The 12,130-nt window shown below is 39.2% G+C and overlaps 1 protein-coding gene across 2 annotated transcripts in view; it reads right to left on the bottom strand.

The window, feature by feature from the left end:
• The window catches only part of IQCG (IQ motif containing G), a 43,001-nt gene extending 32,342 nt beyond the window's left edge, over positions 1–10,659 (bottom strand). For both annotated transcript variants that reach the window (XR_010323515.1, XM_010592897.3), the window contains exons 1-5: positions 10,383–10,659; positions 9,016–9,286; positions 4,952–5,187; positions 2,006–2,134; positions 741–822 (exon numbers count right to left, since the gene is read on the bottom strand). Coding sequence is in view for 1 of the 2 variants with exons in the window: in XM_010592897.3 (XP_010591199.1) it covers positions 741–822; positions 2,006–2,134; positions 4,952–5,187; positions 9,016–9,286; positions 10,383–10,420 (756 nt within the window). In the remaining variant the exon portion in view is untranslated. The remainder of the gene's footprint in view (positions 1–740; positions 823–2,005; positions 2,135–4,951; positions 5,188–9,015; positions 9,287–10,382) is intronic.
• Between the last annotated feature and the right edge of the window lie 1,471 nt (positions 10,660–12,130).

Raw genomic sequence — 12,130 nt, 5'->3', positions numbered from 1 at the left:
TGATGGTGTTAATCCTTAACCACCTAGGTTGTAGCCCAAACATTGTTTTGCAAGTCGGTTGCTTAAAACTTGGACGCATTTTCTTATAGAAGTAAATTAGATACGAGGTTAGGTTTTGATGACCACAAAAGCTCATTAAATCCACTTCATACTTGAAATGCAATAAATGTTATATTAGTAAACCTACCACCATGTTTAAGAAGGTTTGTAATGTGCTTCATGTTCTATCTAGAAATACACTCTCCAATCTGAGGTATTGGAATACCAGAGATCGCTTGGGACAAGGTCTCCTTTGGAAGGAGTGGGTAGTGTGGTTGGGATGGTATCTGAGAGAACAAACTAAGCACTCCAGAGGGTTGGCATCTCTCTGTGTTCTATTCTGAGCATGCTCTCTAGTTAAAACCAAAACCAAACCAAACCCATTGCCATTAGGTCAGTTCTACCTCACAGGGTTTCCAAGGCTGTAATCTTTACAAAAGCAGCTGCCACATCTTTCTTCCTTGGAGTGGCTGGTGGGTTTGAACTGCTGAACCTTCCTTTAGCAGTGGACCACTTGACCACTGCGCCACAGGGCTCCTGCTCTCTAGTTACTCTGCTTATGGTTTCAGCAGTACAGACACCCCAGGAGAAATAATCTTTCATGCATAGCTCTTCTTTGCTTGGGAGAGATAGCTTCCAGATAGCTGTTCTAGCTCAGTAACTTTCGGCGTTGCCCTGCTTACCTAAACAGCAATTCTTACCTGGACTTCAACTTGCCGTTCTTTTTTGACATTCAGTAGCTGTTTCTGAAGAAATTTTATCTGTTTTCTTCCTTTCTCCTCGCTAAAAGAAATAAGAATGATTTGTTTAGTGCAGCGCTTCTCAAACTTTAGTGCACACAAGGATCACTTGGAAGTTACAAAACCAAACCAAACCAAACCCAGATTCTGGGCTCCACCCTAGAGATGCTGACTCAGCAGATCTGGGATGGACCCTGGAATTTGCATCTTTAACAAGTTCCTAGATGCTAATGGTGCTAGCTCCTAGAGCACACTTTCGGTGGCACTTATTTAGAAAAGACTGGGCTTTGTTTGGAAGAAATCCTGGTGGTGTAGTGGTTAAGAGCTACAGCACAAACCAAAAGGTCAGCAGTTCGAGTCTACCAGATGCCCCTTGGAAACGCTATGGCGCAGGTCTACCCTGTCTTATAGGATCACTATGAGTTGGAATCAACTCGACGACAACATGTTTGGTTTTCGGTGATTTGATTTAGTAAATTGGAAAAGATTTCCCATCTTATCGGTGTTGTACCTAAAATAGCTGTTGCTGAGAAAAAGTGAGGAAGAGAAGGAATAGGACGAGGTAAAAGGAGAATCTATTCTGAACACTATATTAACTGTACACTCTTACCTCACAATAATCTTATGAGGGGGACTCTGTCATTATTTTACAGATGAGAAAATGTAGCTTAGAGAGGTCGGGTAACTGACTGTGGTGGGGAAGAGCACGCGACTCACAGACCTTCAACTACAGGGAGCAGGAGTGAACACGGTCCCAGCTGCTGGGCTCTGAAATCCACCACTTCCCACAGGCTGCTCCCAGCTAATTACTGAGTGTGGCTGGAATACTAAGGCAGACCCCTTCCTGGAAGACCCAAGACTTCCCTGATGGTCAACTTTGGCTAAAGGACGCTCTAATGACCTTGCAGACCATCCTTAGAGTGCGTGACAGGCTAACATGCTTCCACCCAACTTTCCTTCCCCTTCACTTGGGGTCAGTCTTGCATTCTAACCATTTTGTAGATACAGATATTGAGGCCCAGAAATCTGAGTTATAGTCCCAATAGAGCTAGGAATAGAACCTAAATTTTTTACTTCTAGCCTCATCCCTGGAAAGCACAGATTTGGTTTGCTTTAGAAATCAAGGACTTTAGCAGTCTCAATTCATACTCAGTTATAAATTTTAAATCTCAATTTATAAGCATTTTAAAATACAGCAAAATAAATAAGCCTAATATTAAGCTGACCTAGCAATGATATCGTAGAAATGCATTTTGTCTTCCCTCTCTTTGCCCAAAGTTTGCAGGAGAACGGTGAAAGTGCCTGAGTCTTCCAACTCCTGCATGGTATGTGTAATGACATCACTGAAAAACTGCCTGTAATGGAAAACAAAAAAGTTGAGTTAATAAGAAATATTTCCTTATATCCACAAACAGCTGCAGAAGTCAGGAAAGTTAAGACCCAGAAGGAACATCATAACTAAGTTGGCAGGATTGTAGGATTGCAAGAATAACATTAGAAAGTCTATTAATATAATTCACCACTTTAATAGGCTGAAAGAGAAAAACCATATGATCATCTCAGCAGATGCCAAAAAAGCAGCTGGTGAAATTCAACACGCACTCATCGTTTAAAAACAAACAACAACAAAAATTCTAAACAAGCTAAAAATAAAAGAGAACATTCTTAACCTGAAAAAATTTATAAACAAAAACAAATTTCAAACATATAGTATGATACCATATATACAATACTTGAAGACATGTAAAACTGTGTTATATATTGTTTAAATAAAACACACACGTATTTAATGAAAGTATCACAACATGGAAGAGAATGATAGACATCAAATTCATAACAGTGTTTATCTCTGGGGCAACAGAGGGGGGACTGGAATTGGAGGCTTCAATTGTACCAGAAATATTTTACTTCTTAAAAAAAATTAAGTTCTAAAGCAACAACAAAATAAAATGAAATCAAAAAACCCAAACCCATTGCAGTCGAGTTGATTCCAACTCTGCCCCATAGGGTTTCCAAGGAGCCGCTGATGGATTCCAACTGCTGACCTTGTGGTTAGCAGCCTTAGCTTGCTGTAGCTCTTAACCACTGTGCCACCAGGGCTCCAAAAGCAGCCATAGTAAAATGTTAAAATTTGTGGTTACATACAGATGTGCTTGTTATTTTATTCTCTATACGTTTTTGTATTTTAAAAATATTTCCTAATTTTAAAAAAGTTAAAAACAACAACTAGAAATACTTAATCAAATCCGCACATTTCAGTGATGAGTAATTTCAGCTCAGGAAGGTTAAATGCCCCATCCGAAGTCACGTAACTAGTTTGAGAAAGAGCTAAAGCTACGTGATCCAATTTCCTGATTTCAAGTCCATTGCTCTTCATGATATACCATGCTGTCTCTCTCCTTGGTGAAAAATTAAAAACAACTGCTATTTGGTATTTTGAAACAGAGTTGGCAAGCTTGCCGTTTTACATAATAATTTGTTAACAATGGTTCACGCAAAAAGATTCAATATTAAGAAAAAAGTACACTGAAGTCAACAAACTGAATCTTAAGAATTTGAGCGCTAAGAATTCACTTCTTGTGTAGTAGGTTGGAAAAAATAACATTAAACACTCTTAACTCAATGCAATTAGGTTATAATGCATAAAGACAACTACAGCTTACACAATCTTCCCACAAATTCCTATTTTAAGTTCATAAACTGTTGTAGTTTTTAATTCCTTCATTATTTTGATTTTCACTTTGACTCTGGATAGTCGATGGAGATATACGATTCGTGATCATATATTCCTCTGAGTTTTGCGACTGGGTTTTATGCTGAATATAAATCTAAGACTAACCCCCTAAGAATAATCTGAGACTGGTATTTTGGGTCTCTCAGGAAAAGATATAAGCCATCACACTGAGAATGAAAAGGACATTAACTAGACTATCATCTGTAGAAATTTATGGCAGATTGATTTTAGCAAGAGACATTATCTTCTGGTGAGGGTCGGGCTCAGCAAAGTTTTTCTGTAAAGGGTCAAATAGTATTTTTGGTTTTGCAGGTCATAAGATCTCTGTTGCAACTACTCAACTCTGTTATTCTAGCACTAAAGCAGGCATAGATGATATGTAAATGAATGAGCAATGCTCAGTTCCAATAAAGCTTTATTTTCAAAAACAGATTTCAAGCCTGATTTGGCCAGCGGCCCTCAGTAATTGTTATAAATTTTTTTGCCAAGTCTTTAAGTGTTATGGGGCCCTGGTGGCCAGTGGTTAAGAGCGCGGCTGCTAACCAAAAGGCCGGCAGTCTGAATTCACCAGCCTCTCCTTGGAAATCGAGTGGGGCAGTTCTATGTATTATAGGGTCACTATTTTTTTTTATGAGCCAGAATCAATTTGAAGGCAACGGGTTACATGTTACACTTTCTTTCAAACTTAATAGGCTTCTTTGCTAGCAAGCCAGTTGACAACAACAACAAAAAAAAAAACTGAATAATGAGACAACAGAAATTGAGACTGCCTCAAGATTAAAGCACAGTTTAAAATTTGGCTACTTTGATAGCTTCTGTTGGAGTTGACTGGTTGGCAATCGGTTTTGGAGCACCGGAGCTAGAATTGACTCGATGGCAATGGGTTTGATTTTCTAGTTAGGCGGGGCAAATGGTTAATGCACTTGCTGCTAGCTGAAAGGTTGGAGGTTCGAGTCCACCCAGAGGCACCTTAGAAGATAGTCCTAGCAATCTAATTCTGAAAAATCAGCCCTTGAAAACTCTACGGAGCACAGTTCTACTCTGACACATACGGAATTGCCATAAATGTGAGTCATCTTGATGGCAGCTGGTTTGATTTTCATCTCTTATCAATGGATGAAACATCATGATAGCTACCAACTTGTGCCAGGTTCATTTCTAATTCTCACACTAATGTTGAAAGGTTAGTATCATTTTCCCATTTAAAAAAAAAAAAAACTAGAGACAAAGGCTCAATAACTTGTCCAAGATCATACGGTTGCCTTACTTTCAATTGTGCCACGCTGCCTGTTGGCAGTCTTCAATCCTGTTAGCAGCATCCACTTTGTATATAAGGACTAACCTATAAGACAGGATAGCTAGACTGCCACCCTTGTACCCATTCTCTCATCCACCTGTAAAAACATTATTAATTTCCAAATATGGTCCCCTTTCTTACCTATCAATCTGGATTTTCTTCAGTGTCTCCACAGTCACTATGGTCTGCCTCGTAGGTTTATTGAAGACAAGATCCTGCATTTTGTTAGAGTCTACTACAAATTGGCCTCCTTGGCTGATTTCTGGAAACTTGGGCCCTTTCATAGGGAAGTATGGACTGGATGTCTTTGAGGTTGCTGAGATCACTTGAGATTTTTCTACACTTTTTCCTTCTAAATTTGCTTCTCTGCTTTTCTTCTAAAAACAATAAATAAGGCTTTATTTAAGAAAGATTTTTAACAAGTAATGAGACAATGATATAAGAGAGAGGGCCTCTGCCTACATTTTCAGCCTCATCTCCCACTTTTACTCTGTGCTCCAAATGTGCCCTTTTCCTCAGCCATACATCAAACCATATGTCCTGCCGTTTTGTGTCTTCCTGTCCTCATACAGGAAATCCTGGTGGCGTAGTGGCTAAGTGCTACGGCTGCTAACCAAAAGGTAGGCAGTTTGAATCTGCCAGGTACTCCTTGGAAACCCTGTGGGGCAGTTCTACTCTGCCCTGCAGGGTTGCTGTGAGTCAAAATTGACTCGACGGCAATGGCTTTGCCCTCATACAACCTTTCGTCCCAAGGAAGGCATTGGTGAAAGAAATGTACATATGCATATACTAATGTTATAAGATATATGTCCTTTGCCATACAGACCACTGGTGGCGTAGTGGTTAAGAGCTATGCCTGCTAACCAAGAGGTCAGCAGTTCAAATCCACCAGGTGCTCCTCGGAAACCCTCTGGGGCAGTTCTACTCTGTCCTATAGAGTTGCTATGAGTTAGAATCAACTCAATGACAAGGGGTTATAGAGAGCAATAAAACAATAGCATGTTAAAATTCATGAGTTAGAGCAACTATAGTACTGTGAAGTAAATAAGAAAAAATTTTTAAAGAGATTCATAACTTTTAACGGATATGAAACTAATTTCTAATTTACATTGAGTAAGGAGTTTTTAAACCACTCTTGGCCATTACAATAGTACAAACACTTATTATTTATGTAACTCTAAAAGTGTAAGGGAAAACCTGGTGGTATAGTGGTTAAGTGCCACAGCTGCTAACCAAAAGATTGGCAGTTCAATTCCACCGGGTGCTCCTTGGAAACTCTGTGGGACGGTTCTACTCTGTCCTATCTGGTTGCTATGAGTCGGGATTGACTCAACGGCAACGGGAAAAGTGTAAGTAGGGTTTCTATTAAGTCAGAAAATTTGGGGGATGAAAGGTCACTATCGTAAACCAAAATAAAACAGTGCAAAAGTTTCATTTTGTTGTTTACGTGGAGCGGTGACCTCTGCTGAACACTGTTATGAATTTGGATTTTTTCATTCTCTCTGGAGTTTCTATGAGGGCAAAGTATCCTTTTTTAAAGCCCACAGTCAGTACCACCGATAAGACTGTACCTTGTTAACTGAACATCTCTCTTTTTATTTTTGATTCTTATTGAAGGAGACAATAAATAGAAAGGAAAACTAGTCTCTTCTGTAGCATATGTTGTTGTAGTTGTGTGCTGTCAAGTTGGTTTCGACTCACAGCAACCCTACGGGACAAAGCAGAGCTGCCCATAGGCTTTCCAAGGCTGTAAATCTTTACAGAAGCAGACTTGCCATAGCTTTCTTCCACGGAGCAGCTGGTGGGTTCGAACTACTGACCTTTCTAGTTAGCAGTCGAGTGATTAACCACTGCACCACCAGGGCTCCTTGTAGCCTATGGTAGCTAGCTTAATTTAAAAATTAGACTTATTTTAAATGCATTAGAAGACTTACTTCTTGGGTTTCCTAATCTATTTGCTTTTTACAAGTTGATGAGGAAATTAATTTATGTTATAAAACTCCTATAATACTCATTAATGTCTTTTAAAAACTACCCCAAAACTCATACATTTTAAGCATTGGAAGAGACCACATGGATCATCTAGTTAAACTCCATCACATTTTAAAAATGAGAAAGTTAAGACTAAGAAGGTAAAATGAATTTCTCCCAGCATACAATTGAACTGCAAAGGTCTCCTGACTCGAAATCCTATGTTCTATTAAAATCTTATTTAAACTTTTAAACTTTAATAAAACATTAAGAGCCCAGGCTACACTTATCATCATAGTAATAGTAATAATATAATAAACCTGTAAGGAGCAGTTAAAGCGAAATCTAATTTTCCTCTCACAATAAATATGGACTGACTTCCTTTCTGTTAGCCAGGAAAGCAGTTTACCCCCTCATTTATATAGCAGTTTTCCTTTGTCTTGGAATCAGAAATAAGAATATATTCTATAAAAAAAAAAAAAACTAATTTTGCTAAACTTAATAAATATCATTTATATTTATAAAAAAATTTATAGTTTCTATTTTATATCTGCAACCTAAGATATTAAAATTCATAAGCACTTAAGAATTTATAAAGATTTTGTTCACTACCAACTTGAATTTTTTTTTGTTAGATGCATTTTATTTTATTGACCAATTTTATAATTCCCATCAGACAAATGCCTAACTTGGAACTTTCTCTCTCTCTCTCTCTCTGTATGTGTGTCTAATTGTGTGTCCTTGTTTCTCTCACAGAAACAATACATTTCTGGCAATACACCCTGAGCCAGACTGTACGGACTCGTTAAAAGTAACTGTATATGGACTATGTATACATAACTGATAGACAGCTATTGGGTACATCCCGTAAATGCAGAAACATATCCTGTTCCTAAGGAAAATATACTTCTTTAGTTCAACTCCCATGCACAGAAACTGCTGTTTCCAAGTTGAGTTTTTTGATAACTCGAAGGTGCTTTGCAGAGCAGTCCATACCATCATTGGAAATGTAATGGCTGCACCGTATTGTGGCTGATACTCGGAAAGGCAGGATGCAACACATTCGGCAATGACGACAAAATCATCTTAGATAAAAGCATGCTGAGAGAACTGAGTTGAATTTCCTCTCCCTAGCTGGGTTTTTTTTTTAGTGTTCAGTACTATAGGGTCGCTATGAGTCGGAATCGACTCAACGGCACTGGGGTACTGGGGTAGTGTTCAGTTCGGAAACCCTGGTGGCGTAGTGGTTAAGAGTTACGGCTGATAACCACAAAGGTCAGCAGTTCAAATCCACCAAGCACTCCTTGAAAACTCTATGGGGCAGTTCTACTCTGTCCTGTAGGGTTGCTATGAGTCGGAATTGACTTGATGGTAATTGGTTTGGTTTCTTTTGGGTTAGTGATCAGTTCCACCACCCATCTGTCAGTTTGTCATATTGTGGTGGCTTGCATGTTGCTGTGACGCTGGAAGCTATGCCACCGGTATTCAGATACCAGTATTTAAAATACCAGCAGGGTCACCCATGGTGAACGGGTTTCAGCGGAGCTTCCAGATTAAGACATAGTAGGAAAAAAGGCTGGGGATCTACTGAAAATTACCCAGTGAAAACCTTATGGATCACAACAGAACAAACGCTGACTTGGTTGCTTTGGACACATCATCAGGAGGGATCAATCACTAGAGGAGGACATCGTGTTTGGTGAAGTAGAGGGCCGGAGGGGAACTCTCGAGGTGGATTGGCACAATAGCCACAATGATGGACTCGAACAAGCTGGCAATTGTAAGGATGGCACAGGACTGGGCAACGTTTCCTTCTGTTGTACATAAGGTCACCATGGGTTGGAGTCAACCCAATGGCAACTATCTATCTGTATCTAGTGTTCAGTTAGCTTTGAGCAGCTGAGAAAAGACAGGTGAGGCGACTCAGTAATTTGTCTGATCTCCTCAGTGTACATACTGTATTTATACCGATTTAACTACAGGCCTTTCGAATAATGTCAATATGTTGAAAGAAAATGATATTCTGACTGGTAATGTATCTTGAACTATGGCTATTTCACTCCATCAACTAAGAGTACATATCTCAGACAATTATTGTATCCCTTCATCTGTTTTTTTTTCATCTGAGGTAAAGGTGCTGTTTTCCAAGTTAAATTTAGTGGCACAGGTGCTGTAAATGATGGAGAAATGAAAAGGAAAGAAAGCAGACATTAGATAACGGTGAGTGTATATACCGAGCTGGTGCCTTGACTTCTTTCGTACTGAACTGGCATGATGTAGTTTAGAATAGAGAGCTGGTCTGTGGCGTCCTCTAGAATTGCAGTGATTCTCAGCACATCTAGAAGCGAGAGTGGTGGTCCTACGTATTCCGGGATGATTTCCATTTCTTTAACTTGGGCTGTTTCTTCTTCTCCTTCTATAGTTCCAGGTGGCTCACCTGTCACTGACACCATCATCTCAGAATTCCAAACTTTTGGAGGAAGGTTAGAGGCTTTCAGCTGGTCTCTAAAGAAAAAATAAAGAAAAAACCATCAATGCTTAAATATTACTTAAACTCAAAAGCATAGGTGGCAAGTAGATTGGCTTTTGGGAAGTCTACATTGTCATATAATATGACCTAGATGAAAAACAGAAGTGATTCTGCTAAATAATTTCCAGTGATATTTTGACCAATCAAAGGCAAGCAACTAACTGTTAAATAAAGATATGTAGCATATGCTATCTGGCCATGCTTAACCAATTTGAATTGGAGCCAAAATTAACATTTTTTTTCTAGCAGCATCTTCAAACATTAACCAAAAGTGTCTCGTGATTAGTGAAAAACATAAAATGGAAGCCAGCCTCCAAGGTGGCCCAAACAATTATCACTTCCTGGTACTCGCGTCCTTGTGTAGTCTGCCCCACATTGAATAGCACTATGTTAACCTATGTAACCAATACGAGTCTCTGGGTGGTGCAAATGGTTAACATGCTTGGCCGCTAAGTGAAAGGCTGGAGGTTCAAGTCCACCCAGAGGCACCTTGGTAGGAAAGCCTGGCAATCTACTTTCCAAAAAATCAGTCATTGCAAACCCTATGGAGCATAGCTGTATTCTGACAGACATAGGGTTGCCTATAACTAAACTAATAGGCTATTATTGAAATGACAGAATGTGATTTCCAAAGCTAGGTAATAAAGGACACTTCCATTTTACTTTCTCTTGGATCTCTTATTATGGGGGAAGCCAACTGCTTTGTCATGAGGATGCTCAAGGGGTCCATGAGGGTAAGGAACAAGGCCTCTTGCCAACAGCCAGCATCAACTGCCTACTGTGGAAAGAAATCAACTTCAAACTGGATCCTCCAGTCCCAGCCAGGTCTTCAGATGCTTGCCACCCTGGCCAGCTTCTACCTTATGAGAGACCCCAAGGCAGAACCATACAGCTAAACTGCTCAAAAATTCCCAACCCACAGAAACTGTGAAATAATAAACGTTTATTTTTGATGCCACTAAGTTTGGGGGTAATTTGTTATACAGCAGCAGTACATAACTAATGTACAGAAATGTAACAGAAGGTATAATGTTTAAACATATACAAAATAAATTGGGATTTTGAACATACTTTTCCATTGTTCTTGAACTAGTCTCCTCACTCTCCATGGTACATTTATAATCTCATAAAAATGCAGCCACCTAAAATGGGAAGGAAATTTTGAGATCAGCTTAAGGGGGTGTTGAATGATGCTTCAGAAATTTCTATGCCTTGCTTTGTCATTAAGAGAAACGTAAAGAATTATCAAAACTGTGGTGTATCTCCACCTTTTGCTTAGTAGAGCTGTCCCAGAAATGAAAGAACCATCTCTATCATTTTGTGCAGGTCTCTTAAGTAGGCAATTTAATTAGTGGCCTGTCAAAGCTGAATATAAGTGAACTCTTAGAGGCTCTTATTAAGGTAAATTAATGTCCAATATGGTTTTAGTGCCTTTTATTGTATTCTGATTTTTTTCATTGGTAATCTTTATATAATTAGGAAACCATGGTGGTGTAGTGGTTAAGTGCTACGGCTGCTAACCAAAGGGTTGGCAGTTCAAATCCACCAGGCGCTCCTTGGAAAATCTACGGGGCAGTCCTACCCTGTCCTATAGGGTCGCTATGACTCGACGGCACTGGGTTTTTTTTTTTTTAGTTTTTATGTAATAGATTTTTTCTAGTATTCTGATTACTAGAATATTTAATTAGATTGTTCCATTCCTTAATCTGCCAGATAACAGAATTTATTACGCCTGTACAGAGTGCTCCTTAGAAGCCAGGATGGTGAGACTTCATCTTAAGTACTTCGGACATGTCATCAGGAGGGACCAGTTCCTAGAGAAGGACATCATGCTTGGTAAAGTAGAGGGTCAGTGAAAAAGAGGAAGACCCTTAACAAGATGGATTGACACAATGGCTGCAACGACGGGCTCAGGCATAATAATGATTATGAAAATGGCGCAGAACCATGCGGTATTTTGTTGTTTTGTACGTAGGGTCGCTCTGAGTCAGAACCTACTCAACAGCACCTAACAACAACAAAATTAGAAGAACAATTAAGATTACGCTTTAAAAAATTGAAATTATCCTGGAAATCAGTTTAATATTGCTATTAAGGTGGCGCCTTTTCTAGGTAAATTACTTCAGTAATTACTGTGCTTGGATAAGGTTTACAGTGAACATAACCTATAGAGAATTGTGCTCTAGACTGAAAAGTAAGGGCTGTTTTCAGTGTGACTTTGTCCACAATAAAGTGGTCCCAGGGAGGGGGGTAGTACAAATATGTCTCACTTGATAAACATCTTATATATAAAACTTCAATCATATAAAACAGAATCTTTGTGTAAAGTGACAAAAGATGCTCCAAAAGAGCCGAATTTTCTGGAGCAGGGGCAGTCCTAGGAAGAGGTAGCAGGGTGTTATGCGTAATTTTGTTCTGTGGTTACGCAGTTGTTTCTTTCTTTTTTTCATTTTTTAGGCTTGAGGCATAGGTAGACTGTGCTTTGTGCAGATAAGATATGGCTGTGCTTCCCTAGAATGTACACACACACACACCCATTTAGTTACTATGTGTGATAAAACCCATTGCCATCGAGTCATTCTGACTCAAAGCGACTCTACAGGACAGAGTAGAACTGCTCCACAGGGTTTCCAAGGAGCACCTGTGGGATTTGAACTGCTGACTTCTTGGTTAGCAGCCATAGCTCTTAACCACTACGGCACCAGGGTTTCCCTATGTGTGATACATCCTGATATTTTCTATTCTATCATTTTTTAAAGATTTATTTTATTTTAGTGAAAATATACACAGCAAAGTCTACACCATTTCAACAAATTCTA

Source organism: Loxodonta africana, chromosome 1, assembly GCF_030014295.1.
Source record: "Loxodonta africana isolate mLoxAfr1 chromosome 1, mLoxAfr1.hap2, whole genome shotgun sequence".
Lineage (NCBI taxonomy): Eukaryota > Metazoa > Chordata > Mammalia > Proboscidea > Elephantidae > Loxodonta > Loxodonta africana.
The sequence above is the reverse complement of the archived record's forward strand: the minus strand, read 5'-3'. Positions and strand labels throughout refer to the sequence as shown.